Raw genomic sequence first — 19491 nt, 5'->3', positions numbered from 1 at the left:
ACTAAATCTATACAGTACATGTATATACAGGACCCCCTACTCCATCTATACAGTACATGTATAGAGGACCCCCTACTCCATCTATACAGTACATGTATAGAGGACCCCCTACTCCATCTATACAGTACATGTATAGAGGACCCCCTACTCCATCTATACAGTACATGTATACAAGACCCCCTACTCCATCTATACAGTACATGTATACAGGACCCCCTACTCCATCTATACAGTACATGTATACAGGGCCCCCTACTCCATCCATACAGTATATGTATACAGGGCCCCCTACTCCATCTATACAGAACATGTATACAGGGCCCCCTACTCCATCCATACAGTACATGTATATACAGGGCCCCCTACTCCATCTATACAGTACATGTATACAGGGCCCCCTACTCCATCTATACAGTACATGTATACAGGACCCCCTACTCCATCTATACAGTACATGTATACAGGGCCCCCTACTTCATCTATACCGAACATGTATACAGGACCCCCTACTCCATCTATAGAGTACATGTATACAGGACCCCCTACTCCATCTATACAGTACATGTATACAGGGCCCCCTACTCCATCTATACAGGTATGCAGGGCAGTATTACCAGCTGCTGCTGCCCTAAGCACTAAACCTGAAGGTGCCCCATCCTCACTCACCAATTAGCATCAGGATAGGTAGTTAATAGCTCCACACGTCACATTTAACACCGCCACACCAAGCCTGACCAATAGCGCCATACTGTGACTGGATAACACTGTCATACCAGACCTGACCAATACCGCCATACTGTGACTGGATAAAACTGCCATACCAGACCTGTTCAATACCGCCATACTGTGACTGGATAACACTGCCATACCAGACCTGACCAATACCGCCATACTGTGACTGGATAACACTGCCATACCAGACCTGACCAATACCACCATACTGTGACTGGATAACACCACTATACCAGACCTGACCAATACCGCCACACTGTGACTGGAGAACACCGCCACACCAGACCTGACCAAAACCGCCATACTGTGACTGCATAAAACCGCCATACCAGACCTGACCAATACTGACACACTGTGACTAAATAACACTGCCATACCAGACCTGACCAATACCGCCATACTGTGACTGGATAACACCGCCATACCCCCCTCGAAAAGACACCAGATTTTCTGGCAAGTCTGAACGGGAGGGTACTGCCCCTCTGCAAGGTGCTACCCTACGCACCAGACCATGGGTGCCTAATGGTAAATACGACCCTGCAGGTATACAGGACACTACAGGTATACAGGACCCCAAAACTATACACTACAGGTGCACGGGACCTCCACCAACTATATACTACAGGTATACAGGACCCCAAAACTATACACTACAGGTATACAGGACCTCCACCAACTATATACTTCAGGTATACAGGACCTCCACCAACTATATACTTCAGGTATAAAGGACCCCAAACTATACACTACAGGTATACAGAAACTCCACCAACTATATACTACAGGTATATAGGACCCCAAATTATACACTACAGGTATACAGGACCTCAAAACTATACACTACAGGTATACAGGACCTCCACCAACTCTATACTACAGGTATACAGCACCTTTACCAACTCTATACTAAAGGTATACAGGACCCCCAAACTTTACACTACAGGTATACAGGAACCCAAAACTATACACTACAAGTATACAGGACCTCCGCCAACTATATAATACAGGTATACAGCACCCCCACCAACTCTATACTACAGGTATACAGGATCCCAAAGCTATACACTACAGGTATACAGGACCTCCACCAACTCTATACTACAGTTATACAGAACCTTCAAACTATGCACTACAGGTATACATGACCCCCGAACTATAAACTACAGGTATACAAGACCTCCACCAACTATACATTACAGGTATACAGCACCAACTATATACTAAAGATATACAGGACCCCCGAACTATACAGTACAGGTATACAGGACCTTCACCAACTATACACTGCAGGTATACAGGACCTCCCTCAACTATACACTACAGGTATACTGCCCCCCCAACTACACACTACAGGTATACAGAACCTCCCAACTATACACTATAGGTATACAGAACCCCCCAACTATACACTATAGGTATACAGCCCCCCCAAATATACACTACAGATATGCGAGACCACTAAAAACTATACACTGTGGGTATACAGAACCCCTCCAACTATGCACTACAGGTATACACTAATTCCACTGATTAACTCAGATAAAACAATACCTTTAGCTTGGCCTCCTGGGCACCTTAGAACAAATCTAATTAACACACTGACACTTTATACCCGGGCAACGCCAGGTACATTTTCTAGTACAACATATATATATCCAATATGACATCCAAGATATGATATCCAAGATAATCCTCTTGACACACAGGCCAGGCTTCCAGCTCAAAAAGAAAAAGTAGAATATCTTGCCTTGCTGAAGTATCAAGAAACATCAGCAGCCGCCCAGGTGAGGACACAGATCTGGCAGCACCATGATACTTACTGCAGCAGCTTCATAGCTTCCCTCACACAGCGACTTCATACAGCAGAGAAGCTGAGTGATAGCTCTACTAAAAAAGTAAAAAATCTCCTCTCTGATACAGCAGAGCAGGAAAAACAACATTTTATAAACTCCCCCTCTCCACACGACCATGTGGAAAGCAAGAATCATTGGAAAGGAAAGTCAGACACAAACATAGGCCTGAGCCTGTATCCCTCTCCTACCACCTGTCCTACAGGAGGACAGAAAAAAACACAAGAAGCCTAGGTTAGGCCAGGTTCTTATAGGCGGGGTTCAATTAAGTCTTTAATTGCTTGTTACCATCTGTCCTATCATTGCAGGGAGATAGAATCTTCCCCATTTGTGCTGATGCTTAGTACATAAGGGAAATTCCTGTATATAGGAGCAGTATTATAGTAGTTATATTCCTGTATATAGCAGCAGTATTATAGCAGTTATATCCCTGTATATAGGGGGCAGTATTATAGTAGTATATTCCTGTATATAGGAACAGTATTATAGTAGTTATATTCCTGTATATAGGGAGCAGTATTATAGTAGTTATATCCCTGTATATAGGGGGCAGTATTATAGTAGTATATTCCTGTATATAGGAGCAGTATTATAGTAGTTATATTCCTGTATATAGGGAGCAGTATTATAGTAGTTATATTCCTGTATATAGGAGCAGTATTATAGTAGTTATATCCCTGTATATAGGAGCAGTATTATAGTAGTTATATCCCTGTATATAGGAGCAGTATTATAGTAGTTATATTCCTGTATATAGGAGCAGTATTATAGTAGTTATATTCCTGTATATAGGAGCAGTATTATAGTAGTTATATTCCTGTATTTAGGAGCAGTATTATAGTAGTTATATTCCTGTATATAGGGGCGGTATTATAGTAGTTATATCCCTGTATATAGGGAGCCGTATTATAGTAATTATATTCCTGTATATAGGAGTAGTATTATAGTAGTTATATTCTTGTGTATAGGAGCAGTATTATAGTAGTTATATTCCTGTATATAGGAGCAGTACTATAATAGTTATATTCCTGTATATAGGAGCAGTACTATAGTAGTTATATTCCTATATATAGGAGCAGTATTATAGTAGTTATATTCCTGTATATAGGGAGTAGTATTATAGTAGTTATATTCCTGTATATAGGGAGTAGTATTATAGTAGTTATATCCCTGTATATAGGAGCAGTATTATAGTAGTTATATTCTTGTATATAGGAGCAGTATTATAGTAGTTATATCCCTGTATATAGGGAGTAGTATTATAGGAGTTATATTCTTGTATATAGGGAGCAGTATTATAGTAGTTATATTCTTGTATATAGGGGGCAGTATTATAGTAGTTATATCCCTGTATATAGGAGCAGTATTATAGTAGTTATATTTTTGTATATAGGAGCAGTATTATAGTAGTTATATTCCTATATATAGGAGCAGTATTATAGTAGTTATATTCCTGTATATAGGGGGCAGTATTATAGTAGTTATATCCCTGTATATAGGAGCAGTATTATAGCAGTTATGTTCCTGTATATAGGAGCAGTATTATAGTAGTGTTTTTTATTTAGCCTAGGGGCACTAGTATCAGCCATAGGTGTGAGGTGCAGCGCTCTGCGGGGTTGGTGGCCACTGACTGGCACGGTGTGGACTCAGTGTAGGGACCCATGTGTATCAGATACCGGCACGAGGTACATGGGGCAGTATGGCTTGATCAATTCATACACAAAATTCTGATGTGTTTTTTATTTAGGCTAGCGGCACTAGTATCAGCCATAGGTGTGAGGTGCAGCGCTCTTTTTCTTCCCTGAACCGCATTATAGTAGTTATATCCCTGTATATAGGAGCAGTATTATAGTAATACAAACAAATGAAAAAATGCCCAAAGTAACTAGTCCTAAATGCACCAACAACTTCAACACCACAGAAAAAGAAAATCCAATTAAGGATCAAAAAATGCAGGACAATCACAAGTAAATATTATCAAAAACCTTTATTTAGATAGTTCATATTTGATAAAATTCATTAAAAATGAAGGGAGTGAAGCAGAACCAAACAGATGGACATACAAACAGTGAGGGGACATATAAATATACTTTATAGGATCATATATTGCACATGCTAATAAAAGTATGTAAAGTTACAGAAATACAGACAGCCTCCACTAGATGGCGCACACAATGATGCAAACAACAATCAATGAAAGGTATATACTCAGGCAGAGCCCTGGGGAATAATAAAGATACTAAGTAAGTATCACATGCACAGTGAAATCACCAATAGATATTAGATGATTATGGGCAATGGAGGATGCCTGTATTCCAAAAAGTCCCACTCACCTACTCCATCTGTTTGGTTCTGCTTCACTCCCTTCATTTTTAATGAATTTTATCAAATATGAACTATCTAAATAAAGGTTTTTGATAATATTTACTTGTGATTGTCCTGCATTATTTGATCCTTAATTGGATTTTCTTTTTCTGGAGTATTATAGTAGTTATATTCCTGTATATAGGAGCAGTATTATAGTAGTTATATTCCTGTATATAGGAGCAGTATTATAGTAGTTATATTCCTGTATATAGGAGCAGTATTATAGTAGTTATATTCCTGTATATAGGAGCAGTATTATAGTAGTTATATCCCTGTATATAGGAGCAGTATTATAGTAGTTATATTCCTGTATATAGGAGCAGTATTATAGTAGTTATATTTCTGTATATAGGAGCAGTATTATAGTAGTATATTCCTGTATATAGGAGCAGTATTATAGTAGTTATATTCCTGTATATAGGAGCAGTATTATAGTAGTTATATTCCTGTATATAGGAGCAGCATGATAGTAGTTATATTCTTGTATATAGGAGCAGTATTATAGTAGTTATATTCCTGTATATAGGAGCAGTATTATAGTAGTTATATTCTTGTATATAGGAGCAGTATTATAGTAGTTATATTCCTGTATATAGGAGCAGTATTATAGTAGTTATATTCTTGTATATAGGAGCAGTATTATAGTAGTTATATTCCTGTATATAGGAGCAGTATTATAGTAGTTATATCCCTGTATATAGGGGGCAGTATTATAGTAGTTATATCCCTGTATATAGGAGCAGTATTATAGCAGTTATATTCCTGTATATAGGGAGCAGTATTATAGTAGTTATATTCTTGTATATAGTGGGCAATATTATAGTAGTTATATTCCTGTATATAGGAGCAGTATTATAGTAGTTATATCCCTGTATATAGGAGCAGTATTATAGTAGTTATATCCCTGTATATAGGGAGCAGTATTATAGTAGTTATATTCTTGTATATAGGAGCAGTATTATAGTAGATATATTCCTGTATATAGGAGCAGTATTATAGTAGTTATATTCCTGTATATCAGAGCAGTATTATAGTAGTTATATCCCTGTTTATAGGAGCAGTATTATAGTAGTTATATCCCTGTATATTGGAGGAGTATTATAGTAGTTATATCCCTGTATATAGGAGCAGTATTATAGTAGTTATATTCCTGTATATAGGAGCAGCATTATAGTAGTTATATCCCTGTATATAGGGAGCAGTATTATAGTAGTTATATTCCTGTATATAGGGAGCAGTATTATAGTAGTTATATTCTTGTATATAGGAGCAGTATTATAGTAGATATATTCCTGTATATAGGAGCAGTATTATAGTAGTTATATTCCTGTATATCAGAGCAGTATTATAGTAGTTATATCCCTGTATATAGCAGTATTATAGTAGTTATATTCTTGTATATAGGAGCAGTATTATAGTAGTTATATTCCTGTATATAGGAGCAGTATTATAGTAGTTATATTCCTGTATATAGGAGCAATATTATAGTAGTTATATTCCTATATATAGGAGCAGTATTATAGTAGTTATATTCTTGTATATAGGAGCAGTATTATAGTAGTATATTCCTGTATATAGGGGGCGGTATTATAGTAGTTATATTCCTGTATATAGGAGCAGTATTATAGTAGTTATATTCTTGTATATAGGAGCAGTATTATAGTAGATATATTCCTGTATATAGGAGCAGTATTATAGTAGATATATTCCTGTATATAGGAGCAGTATTATAGTAGTATTATAGTAGTTATATTCCTGTATATAGGGGGCGGTATTATAGTAGTTATATTCCTGTATATAGGAGTAGTATTATAGTAGTTATATTCCTGTATATAGGAGCAGTATTATAGTAGTTATATTCCTGTATATAGGAGCAGTATTATAGTATTTATATCAGCACAAGCCATTGAGGAAGTAAAGACCAGCGGCACTCACCGGGTTGATGCAGTTATGATGATTTATTGATACGATGTCATCTTGCAGATAAGCTCAGGGCAGGGGGAGACAGGTCCAGAGGTGCTGTGCACCGTGGCGACGGCCGTTTCGCGGGCTAACTTTCCCGCTTCGTCTAGCCTATATAGGGGGCAGTATTATAGTAGTTATATTCCTGTATATAGGAGCAGTATTATAGTAGTTATATCCCTGTATATAGGAGCAGTATTATAGCAGTTATATTCCTGTATAAAGGGGCAGTGTTGAGGAGCTATAGCCAGATTAGTATTCGGCTTGCAGGTGTTAGTATACCTATATATTCAGTCCTATAGTCACTGTTGTGTACATCTCTTCTCCTGGTTACACTGTATGTGTTCTTACTGATGCCAGCTCCCCTGCCTCCTTGTACATAGTTTAATATCAGTAAGGGTTGGGCAAAACAATGAAGTATCCGTTCCTCTATTGGATACGTCTCTGCTGTTCTTAGTTTGGAAACACTGTGATATCCTATAGTAACCTGTCAGTACTGCATTCTAGTCAATGGAAAAAATCTCCATAGCTATCTACCAGTAGCAAGAGAAAAGTAGTATCCTGTGGCATATACTTCCAGCAGGGGGCAGCAGAACGCCTCCCTGGATGCAGATCATCCTAGGATGTACTGGGCGGCGGCACGGATATCAACAGCAGCATCTTATACGGAGGAGAATATTCGCTCATCTATCACATAATACATGTACCTGTACGGGAAGCCCTACACACTGACATTACATTGAGGATGGCTCTACAGGAAGTCTACAGCTTTAAAAAAAAATCATGGTGTCTTACTATTAGCAGCATCACCCCTGTCCCCAGTATTGCAGCTCGGTCCCATTGACTTCAATAGAGCTGATCTGCAATATCCAATGGAAGAAAACAATTATATAAAGGGGACACTCAGGGAAGGTGGGATGTTAATACCCAGCATGGCCACTATAAGAAGTGTGGAGCTGACTGTGCTGTAATACCCAGCCTGGCCACTATAAGAAGTGTGGAGCTGATTGTGCTGTAATACCCAGCCTGGCCACTATAAGAAGTGTGGAGCTGACTGTGCTGTAATACCCAGCCTGGCCACTATAAGAAGTGTGGAGCTGATTGTGCTGTAATACCAGACATGGCCACTATAAGAAGTGTGGAGCTGACTGTGATGTAATACCCAGCATGGCCACTATAAGAAGTGTGGAGCTGGCTGTGCTGTAATACCCGGAATGGCCACTATAAGAAGTGTGGAGTCTGTAGTCTGGTCATGGACCACTTATAACAGTGAGCTGCATATATCCTGTATGGGACCCCCCCAGATAGCCGAGAGCTGCATATATCCTGTATGAGACCCCCACAGATAGCCGAGAGCTGCATATATCCTGTATGGGACCCCCACAGATAGCCGAGAGCTGCATATATCCTGTATAGGACCCCCGCAGATAGCCGAGAGCTGCATATATCCTGTAAGGTTACCCCCCGCAGATAGCCGAGAGCTGCATATATCCTGTATGAGACCCCCGCAGATAGCCGAGAGCTGCATATATCCTGTATGGGACCCCCCCAGATAGCCGAGAGCTGCATATATCCTGTAAGGTTACCCCCCCAGATAGCCGAGAGCTGCATATATCCTGTAAGGTTACCCCCCGCAGATAGCCGAGAGCTGCATATATCCTGTATGGGACCCCCACAGATAGCCGAGAGCTGCATATATCCTGTATGGGACCCCCGCAGATAGCCGAGAGCTGCATATATCCTGTATGAGACCCCCGCAGATAGCCGAGAGCTGCATATATCCTGTATGGGACCCCCGCAGATAGCCGAGAGCTGCATATATCCTGTATGAGACCCCCACAGATAGCCGAGAGCTGCATATATCCTGTATGTGACCCCCACAGATAGCCGAGAGCTGCATATATCCTGTATGGGACCCCCACAGATAGCCGAGAGCTGCATATATCCTGTATGGGACCCCCACAGATAGCCGAGAGCTGCATATATCCTGTATAGGACCCCAGCAGATAGCCGAGAGCTGCATATATCCTGTATGGGACCCCAGCAGATAGCCGAGAGCTGCATATATCCTGTATGGGACCTGTATGGGCGGGCCGTAGCGCACACGTTGATTGGATGTGTGCATCATGGCCCGCCGCAGCACACCACGCCCCTGGTCTCCGCTGATTGAATAGGAGGAGCACGTCCGGGCGCTACAGGCGGCCAGTAGGTGAGGCGGACAGCAGCAGTGGGGCGATATGCAGGGGCACCATAGTTTGGGGGACTTTCCCTGCGGCACACCCGACCATGTGTCACATGTGGCACACTGGTTGAAAATCACTGCTGTATGGGACCCCTGCAGATAGCCAAGAGCTGCATATATCCTGTATGGGACCCCCGCTGAGAGCTGCATATATCCTGTATGGGACCCCCGCAGATAGTCGAGAGCTGCATATATCCTGTAAGGTTACCCCCGCAGATAGCCGAGAGCTGCAGATATCCTGTATGGGACCCCCGCAGATAGCCGAGAGCTGCATATATCCTGTATGGGACCCCCGCAGATAGCCGAGAGCTGCATATATCCTGTAAGGTTACACCCGCAGATAGCCGAGAGCTGCATATATCCTGTAAGGTTCCCCCCGCAGATAGCCGAGAGCTGCATATATCCTGTAAGGTTACCCCCGCAGATAGCCGAGAGCTGCAGATATCCTGTATGGGACCCCCGCAGATAGCCGAGAGCTGCATATATCCTGTATGGGACCCCCGCAGATAGCCGAGAGCTGCATATATCCTGTAAGGTTACCCCAGCAGATAGCCGAGAGCTGCATATATCCTGTAAGGTTACCCCCGCGGATAGCCGAGAGCTGCATATATCCTGTAAGGTTACCCCCGCGGATAGCCGAGAGCTGCATATATCCTGTATGGGACCCCCGCAGATAGCCGAGAGCTGCATATATCCTGTATGGGACCCCCGCAGAAAGCCGAGAGCTGCATATATCCTTATGGGACTCCCGCCGAGAGCTGCATAAATCCTCTATGGGTCTATACGCTGTGGTCACACTGACTGTAGCCCCAGTATAGTCTAGCACTGACACTACAATGTCATCTCAGTCTTGACCGTCTGTTTGGCTATGTGCACACTACGGAACCCGTTCATTCTTTGTTTGGACGGCGGAATCTGCCTGACCATAGAATGGAGTCTAGGGCACGGGCAGACATGCGAAGGTCCGTGAGCTGCGGGTGATTGGCCTGGGTTCCGTAGTGTGTACATACCCTAACAGAGCGCAGCCTGACCCCCGCAGCATGTCGCAGATCCCTCCTGCATCCATGTCATCCTGTGGAGATTAGTTTGTGCCCATTTGCTGGAAGAGGTTACTGTCCCTATATAATCTATGTGACCCAATGGATACCAGGGCAGACATACTAGAGACCCACCATGTAGCTGCTCAGGGGCCTAGAACTACTAGTCGTGCCGGACCCCTCTCTCTAGAGGTCAGCACAAACTACATCATAGGGTATTAGTCTATTAGTAATAGAAGGAAAAGGGAAACAATACCAGACCCCGAAGGGCAACTGGAGCATTAAGAGGCACATGTCATGTCCACCATTCAGGAGAGTGGGATTCTCTCAGATAGGGGGCACCATGTGTCTGGGTACAGTATGTGATGCCCGTTGTCTTCTATATCCACCATTCAGGAGAGTGGGATTCCCTCAGATAGGGGGCACCATGTGTCTGGATACAGTATGTGATGGCCGCTGTCTATATCCACCATTCAGGAGAGTGGGATTCTCTCAGATAGGGGGCACCATGTGTCTGGGTACAGTATGTGATGCCCGTTGTCTTCTATATCCACCATTCAGGAGAGTGGGATTCTTTCTGATAGGGGGCACCATGTGTCTGGATACAGTATGTGATGGCCGCTGTCTTCTATATCCACCATTCAGGAGAGTGAGATTCTCTCAGATAGGGGGCACCATGTGTCTGGGTACAGTATGTGATGCCCGTTGTCTTCTATATCCACCATTCAGGAGAGTGGGATTCCCTCAGATAGGGGGCACCATGTGTCTGGATACAGTATGTGATGCCCATTGTCTTCTATATCCACCATTCAGGAGAGTGGGATTCCCTCAGATAGGGGGTACCATGTGTCTGAATACAGTATGTGATGGCCGCTGTCTATATCCACCATTCAGGAGAGTGGGATTCTTTCTGATAGGGGGCACCATGTGTCTGAATACAGTATGTGATGGCCGCTGTCTATATCCACCATTCAGGAGAGTGGGATTCCCTCAGATAGGGGGCACCATGTGTCTGGATACAGTATGTGATGGCCGCTGTCTATATCCACCATTCAGGAGAGTGGGATTCCCTCAGATAGGGGGCACCATGTGTCTGGATACAGTATGTGATGGCCGCTGTCTATATCCACCATTCAGGAGAGTGGGATTCCCTCAGATAGGGGGCACCATGTGTCTGGGTACAGTATGTGATGCCCGTTGTCTTCTATATCCACCATTCAGGAGAGTGGGATTCCCTCAGATAGGGGGTACCATGTGTCTGGATACAGTATGTGATGGCTGCTGTCTATATTCACCATTCAGGAGAGTGGGATTCCCTCAGATAGGGGGCACCATGTGTCTGGGTACAGTATGTGATGGCCGCTGTCTTCTATATCCACCATTCAGGAGAGTGGGATTCCTACAGATAGGGGGTACCATGTGTCTGGGTACAGTATGTGATGGCCGCTGTCTTCTATATCCACCATTCAGGAGAGTGGGATTCCCTCAGATAGGGGGCACCATGTGTCTGTATACAGTATGTGATGGCCGCTGTCTTCTATATCCACCATTCAGGAGAGTGGGATTCCTACAGATAGGGGGCACCATGTGTCTGTATACAGTATGTGATGGCCGCTGTCTATATCCACCATTCAGGAGAGTGGGATTCCTACAGATAGGGGGCACCATGTGTCTGGATACAGTATGTGATGGCCGCTGTCTGTTTCCACCATTCAGGAGAGTGGGATTCTTTCTGATAGGGGGCACCATGTGTCTGAATACAGTATGTGATGGCCGCTGTCTTCTATATCCACCATTCAGGAGAGTGGGATTCTCTCAAATAGGGGGCACCATGTGTCTGGATACAGTATGTGATGGCCGCTGTCTATATCCACCATTCAGGAGAGTGGGATTCCCTCAGATAGGGGGCACCATGTGTCTGAATACAGTATGTGATGGCCGCTGTCTATATCCACCATTCAGGAGAGTGGGATTCCTACAGATAGGGGGCACCATGTGTCTGGGTACAGTATGTGATGCCCGTTGTCTTCTATATCCACCATTCAGGAGAGTGGGATTCCCTCAGATAGGGGGCACCATGTGTCTGGGTACAGTATGTGATGGCCGCTGTCTATATCCACCATTCAGGAGAGTGGGATTCTTTCTGATAGGGGGCACCATGTGTCTGAATACAGTATATGATGGCCGCTGTCTATATCCACCATTCAGGAGAGTGGGATTCCCTCAGATAGGGGGCACCATGTGTCTGTATACAGTATGTGATGGCCGCTGTCTATATCCACCATTCAGGAGAGTGGGATTCCCTCAGATAGGGGGCACCATGTGTCTGGATACAGTATGTGATGGCCGCTGTCTATATCCACCATTCAGGAGAGTGGGATTCCCTCAGATAGGGGGCACCATGTGTCTGGATACAGTATGTGATGGCCGCTGTCTATATCCACCATTCAGGAGAGTGGGATTCCCTCAGATAGGGGGCACCATGTGTCTGGGTACAGGATGTGATGCCCGTTGTCTTCTATATCCACCATTCAGGAGAGTGGAATTCTTTCTGATAGGGGGCACCATGTGTCTGGATACAGTATGTGATGGCCGCTGTCTATATCCACCATTCAGGAGAGTGGGATTCTCTCAGATAGGGGGCACCATGTGTCTGAGTACAGTATGTGATGCCCATTGTCTTCTATATCCACCATTCAGGAGAGTGGGATTCTCTCAGATAGGGGGCACCATGTGTCTGAGTACAGTATGTGATGCCCATTGTCTTCTATATCCACCATTCAGGAGAGTGGGATTCCCTCAGATAGGGGGCACCATGTGTCTGGATACAGTATGTGATGCCCATTGTCTTCTATATCCACTATTCAGGTTTTGCAGTGGAAGCAGTTTGAGGACGAGCCTAGCCAGACCAACACGCAGATGGCCAAGTATTTCAACAGTCCGAGCAAGAGCATGAAATCCATGTACAGCGAGGAGCAAATCTACCACCTGCTGGGGGAGAACACCTCCATGAGGCGTCTGCTGACTGAGGTAAATCCCACAGATGCTGCACAGTCATTGATCTGCAGACATGGCCTGAGCATCACGCTGAGCCGCATCATCTATACAGGGAGAGGAGCTGCTGCCAGATACTAAGCACCCGGCCGGATCCATAACCCACCCCCCAGACATCTGCACCAAAGGGAGCAATAGATCAATGCTCAGCTGTAGACTCACGCACTAGAATAGGCTGGGGAGAGGGTCCATATATAAAGGATAGACCCTCTTCTGGTGACACATACATAAACCACCTCCATCTATAAGAAGCCATACACCAGACATCCTGGGAGGGGAATGATCTGCCTCTAAATAATCACCCAGCTCTATACATGTCAGGGAAAATGGTTGATAGAGCCCTATATACATGAGGATTAACCAGGATCAATTATCAACAGGATACCTGATAACAAGCAGAGGAGTGGGGGGTCTTACCACAGAGACCCCCACTGATCATAAGAACGGGGGACCCCTGTAGCAGCAGACATGCTCGGCCTCCACGCCATTCATTTTCCAGCTGAGCACGGCCCCTGACTATTGTACGGAGTCTACTTGAGTCAATGGAGTGAGGGGCTTCACCAGTTTGAGCCCCCACTCCTTTACTTTAAGAGACATGTGGTCAAACCTCATGATTCTCTATATTTATTACCTGCATAAAAACCCGACCTTCACTCCGAACAAACAGCAGATGTCAAGGGGAGGGATGTTGGCTTTCAATATGTCCAACCTTTTGCTTTTGGGGGTCTTAAGCTGCCATCAGGGGTGTCTAGAAGCATCCCCTCCACCTCTATCCAGTTAGAAAACATGTATGATTGGTTGAGCTGTGCATGCATGTGTATGGGGGGGGGGGGGGAAGCTGTTGGCTGCACTAATGTCATCCCCAACCTGTGGCCCCCCATCATGCTCCCATCCTCGGTATTAGTAAATTGCTGACCATTACATGACATGGTAATGGAGCCTGACTCACATACATCCCCAGTAATGAATCCTTCTGATGGTAACGCCTTTATCTGTTTTTGTTTTATATAACAGAAAAATGCGGTGATCGAAAGTCTCCAGGAGCAGGTGACCAACGCCAAGGAGAAGCTGGTGGAGCTGCTGAAGTCCGAGTGCAGCGTGGAGATCACCCAAGTGTCTGCCATCTCTGCCTCCACCCTGACCATCAACCAGCTGAGGGTCCCTACAGATGAGACCACTGCTGGTGCTGAGAGCCAGAGACCCTTCACTGCCAAACCCCAGTGCTGCAGACCCTCCACCTTTAATCTTGAGAGTCAAAGACCCTCCACCGCCAATCCTGAGAGTAGGAGACCCTTTGCCGCTAATCCCCAAAGCCAGAGACCCTCCACCATTAATGCTGAGAACAGATTACCCACCACTGAGGATCCAGATGGGGACACGAACCAAAGTATGGTGGTCCGCACTGCTGAGGAAGGACTGGATGAAGATGCGAAGCCCCCAGCTAAGGAAAGTGATAACATTCAAGAAGTCATCCTTCCTTTCCCAGAACAAAAACAAGACCATGAAGTGGCCGCCATCTCTAGAAGCGTCAGCTTTGCAAACGACGGTGCCAAATCTCCTAAGGAGTCAATAGAGAGATCAGCAGATGGGCTCCCCGAGGCGTGGGAGCAGCTGTCCAGGAAAGTGAACTATGTTAGCACCGAAAAGCTCCAGGAAATCCTGAGGGAGCTGAGTGTGGAGACTCTGTCGGGATGTGGTCAGGGGTCTCCTCGGAGGCAAAGACGTTCCAGCCACAGCATGCAGCGAGATCCCATACCGCCACCTGAAGGGTTCAGGAACGTCTGCATCAGCTTGTCTCCTTACATAGCTCGGAGAAGACGAGGACACGGATACAGCCACATCCTTCCATCCTCACAGTACGCCAGAGCTGTATTTCCTCCACCTCGCCTCATCGGGATCAGAGATCGGTATCATGGGGTGAACCCCCTGAGAGATGACTTGGACGGAGCAAATCATCCATCTGTCACAGTGAAGAACGTGGACTTATGTGGCCAAGAGAATGGGGGCTTATGGATAACCAGATTATCAGAGGAACCAGAAGCGTTACAGGAATCTTTTCACACTACCCCATGGACCCACCCGGGACCCCCAGTCCTCAGCTCAGAGTCAGACTCCAGCAGTTCGGAGGAGACACTCTGTTACTGTCACAGGCCCTACTGTGATATGTGTTCACCTCCTACATGTGACTCTAGTGACAGCTGTAACACGGACACAGAAGTTGCAGACCAGCTGCAAGGATGGCCGGGTCACCACAGCGGCAGACGGCCGGGTCACCACAGCGGCAGACGGCCAGTTCACCGCAGCAGTGGGCAGCCAGTCATAAACTTTAAGGATGACCTCACACCGACATTTGTTTGATGGCGACACAAGCTGCACTGACTCCCCCTGAAACGGACTGCATCCTCCTGGTTGTGTCCAGATGGACTGACGTCTATTGTGATATTTATGTGTGTTCTGTGTATGATCTAAAAAACTGAGCCCCAGTCCGACATGTGATGTCTGCTCTGTCCCCGCCACTGGAAAACTGATTTAAAAAAAAAAAACCCTTCCTGGTCTATAACATGAGCCACATCTACCTCACCAGTGATGTCATCCAGGGGGTGGAGCTCTGACTAATATAGCGTGTGTGGCTCTCATGGCTGGGCTGAACCCCTGGGGTCACCATCCAGTAACTGGGGATGTCTGATGTCTGGACACTTTACATTGATAGTTATATCCTGGAGGGCACACTAGGGCAGGGCAGATTCCGGGGCTCTCCTGCTCATCCTGTCAGGAATGTGGATGGTGAAATCTACTCCAAATCAATATGAGACAAGTGCGGTCCTGTGATGATGAATGGGCTGGGAGGTCTAGACGTGTCTAACTATTTAACATCCCCTGTTGATTATAAGGACAGTGCCCTTTTAATGGATGCAGAAAAACCCCACAGTAAGAGCCCTAATACGCAGGGCCATTGATGTGTGGCTATCAGCAGCCCATTTCCCTGTATATGAGGGGACATGCAGCTGCTCTTCTAATATGGCCTTAAAGAGACTTTGTACCCACAATCTGCACCCCCAACTTGCTTTTAATCCAAAATCTGTCCTGGGGTCCGTTCGGCAGGTGATGCAGTTATTGTCCTAAAAACAACTTTCAAACTTGCAGCCCAGTGTCAAACTGGCATGGCTTAGAGTGTCTGTGCCCTAGCTCTGCACCGCCTCTCCATCCCTTGGAATGCCCCTGGGCAGGATTTCTCCTAATCATCACTTGTCTGAACACACATGGGCCTTAACGATCCAACACGTGCAGTTTTCAGACAAGTGATGATTAGGAGAAATCCTGCCCAGGGGAATTTCTAATAATGAGGAGGGACGGAGAGGCGGTGCAGGCCTAGGGCACAGACACTCTAGGCCATGCCAGTTTGACACAGGGCTGCATTTTAAAAGTTGTATTAAAAGCAGTTATCTGATGGTACAAGTGGTTTAGTGGTGGCAGATTGTGGGTACAGAGTCGCTTTAAGTGTTAAATTTTCCTTGTGCACCACCACAGGAAAAACAAAGTACTACACAGTGTCCATTAGTATCAGTGTGTGTAATACAGGACAAGATGAGTCCTTCTCTTGTGATCACTCTCCACACTGGCAGGAACATGAGAATCATGATCAGTCACTCGACTCGACCCAACAGTAAAGATCTCCAGCGTGAAGAGTGCGGCTATGTCACCAGACAATGAGGATCTCCAGTGTGAAGAGCGCAGCCGTCTAACCCGACAATGAGGATCTCCAGTGTGAAGAGCATGGCCGCCTGACCAGACAATAAGGATCTCCAGTGTGAAGAGCATGGCCGCCTGACCAGACAATGAGGATCTCCAGTGTGAAGAGCGCAGCCGCCTGACCCGACAATGAGGATTTCCAGTGTGAAGAGCAGGGCCGCCTGACCAGACAATGAGGATCTCCAGTGTGAAGAGCGCAGCCGCCTGACCCGACAATGAGGATCTCCAGTGTGAAGAGCGCAGCCGCCTGACCCGACAATGAGGATCTCCAGTGTGAAGAGCATGGCCGCCTGACCAGACAATGAGGATTTCCAGTGTGAAGAGTGCAGCCAACAAAAACTACATAGATGAGACTATAATAAATATCCACATAGTGACAGGAGCCTGCAGCAGGGCTCTGATAACTCCTCCTACCTGACTGATGAGACTATGGTGTTAAAATGATGTGTCCTGTGAGGAAGGCTGTGAGATTTCAGCTCTGAAGTCTGCAGAAAAACAGCTCTGCCACATAAACCTATCCACCACTCTTTACTTAAAGTGACTGTACCACCAGGCCCAGGCTGAAGCACTAGAGGCAGGCCGACCCACCCCTAGTGGGAAGAAACCCCAGCTCTTTCATAAAGCGACTCCATTAGAATAAATGGAACCCTATCATAGAGGGGCTAGGGTTTCCTCCTACTAGGGGTGGGTCGGCCCGCCTCTAGTGCTTCAGCCTGGGCCTGGTGGTACAGTCACTTTAAAGGGGTTATCCAGTGCTACAAAAACATGGCCACTTTTGTACCACTCTTGTCTCGAGTTTGGGTGCGGTTTGAAACTCAGTGTCACTGAAGTAAATGGAGCTTAAAGGGGTTATCCAGGGCTACAAAAACATGGCCACTTTTCCCCCTCTCGTCTCCAGTTCAGGTGTGGTTTGCAGTTAAAGGGGTTATCCAGCGCTACAAAAACATGGCCACTTTTCCCCCTACTGTTGTCTCCAGTTCAGGTGCGGTTTGCAATTGAGCTCCATTTACTTCAATGGAACTGAGTTTCAAAACCCCACCCAAACTGGAGACAACAGTAGGAGGAAAGTGGCCATGTTTTTGTAGCGCTGGATAACCCCTTTAAGCTTCATTTACTTCAACGGAACAGAGTTTGAAACCCCACCCAAACTGGAGACAAGAGAGGGGGGGAAAGTGGCCATGTTTTTGTATCACTGGATAACCCCTTTAAAGTGACTGTACCACCAAGCCCAGGCTGAAGCACTAGAGGCAGGCCAACCCACCCCTAGTGGGAGGACACCCTAGCCCCTCTAGGATAGGGTTCCATTGATTCTAATGGAGTCACGTCATGGAGGGGCTGGAGTTTCTTCCCACTGGGGGTGGGTCGGCCGCCTCCAGTGCTTCAGCCTGGTGGTACAGTCACTTCAAGTGTAGAGCATACAAACACATATATGGTCGGAGACAGGCACACACTTAGCTGTGATAATAATACCGCACTACAGTGATCATACAGTGTGCGGAATATACTGTGCCCACAATATATTATTGCTGCATGATTCCCCTAGGTTTATAAAGAGAAAGAGACAGAAAACTTACCCATCCCCGCCATTGTCTGTGATGCTCGGCAGCAGGAAGGTCAGACATACAGCTCCATCTGTTCCATTCCACCTCAGCGGTAGCCATGCTTTTCATTACTGTAATGTCATGTGACCACCAGCCTGACCTACAGAAAATCACAGTGCTTCATGTGTCAGGGGGTCGTGCTCTGCCCTGGGTCACCTGACTTCATGTGAACTACACAATGACATCACCACCTATGAGACTCCTCCTGACTGATCTATGGAATCAGGATATGTGGTTATTTTCCTGAAATTGTGGCACAATTGCTCAAATTATGGTTAAAAAACGCATTATTTATGGCTATGTGGGAAAACTGCAAAAGAAAGAACTGAAAGGGCGACGTCACACGTAGCGGATTTTTATGCTGCGAGTTTCATTCCGCTGGAAAATATAGAGCACCATAACCGCCGTAACTAATCGGCTATCCTTACCTGACCGCGCACCTCCGGGCGCTGCTGCTTCAGTCTCTGGGTTCCCACTCAGCCAATCACTGCGCTGTCCCGCCGCACACCCACTGACCACGGTCAGGTAAGGTTGGACGATTATTTATAACATCACAGCAGCTAAGTGGTTTAACCAGGCCATGGCGCTATATGAATGAAAAGCTGCCGCCAGAATGAGGTGCCATAGACTTTAATGGTACTCTGAATTGCAATGGATTTCACTGTGAACGCAGTAGACGTGAACCTGACGGCCTCGGGTGGGGTTACAGGTCATCACCTCATAACATGAAAAAGAAAAAAAAAAGCATCAAAACCGCACAAAGTGTGAACGGTCACCAACCCACTTCTGACACACCCGGCCAGACAACAGTCATGTGATCAGGTGAACTCCGCCTCCTCTCTCTGTATAGTCAGGGTGGAATCCTCTGCCTGATAGACAAGAGGCGGCTATCCTGC

The 19491-nt window shown here is 45.7% G+C and overlaps 1 protein-coding gene across 2 annotated transcripts in view; it reads left to right on the top strand.

The window, feature by feature from the left end:
• GPR156 (G protein-coupled receptor 156) overlaps positions 1-15716 on the top strand; it is an 81344-nt gene extending 65628 nt beyond the window's left edge. For both annotated transcript variants that reach the window (XM_069944766.1, XM_069944767.1), the window contains 2 exons: positions 13059-13220; positions 14259-15716. In XM_069944766.1, coding sequence (XP_069800867.1) covers positions 13059-13220; positions 14259-15602 — 1506 coding nt within the window. In that variant the 3' untranslated portion in view covers positions 15603-15716. The remainder of the gene's footprint in view (positions 1-13058; positions 13221-14258) is intronic.
• Positions 15717-19491: the final 3775 nt, after the last annotated feature.

Source organism: Dendropsophus ebraccatus, chromosome 11, assembly GCF_027789765.1.
Source record: "Dendropsophus ebraccatus isolate aDenEbr1 chromosome 11, aDenEbr1.pat, whole genome shotgun sequence".
Classification (NCBI taxonomy): Eukaryota; Metazoa; Chordata; class Amphibia; order Anura; family Hylidae; genus Dendropsophus; species Dendropsophus ebraccatus.
Note: the sequence above shows the minus strand (reverse complement) of the source record. Positions and strands in the feature narration are given on the sequence as shown.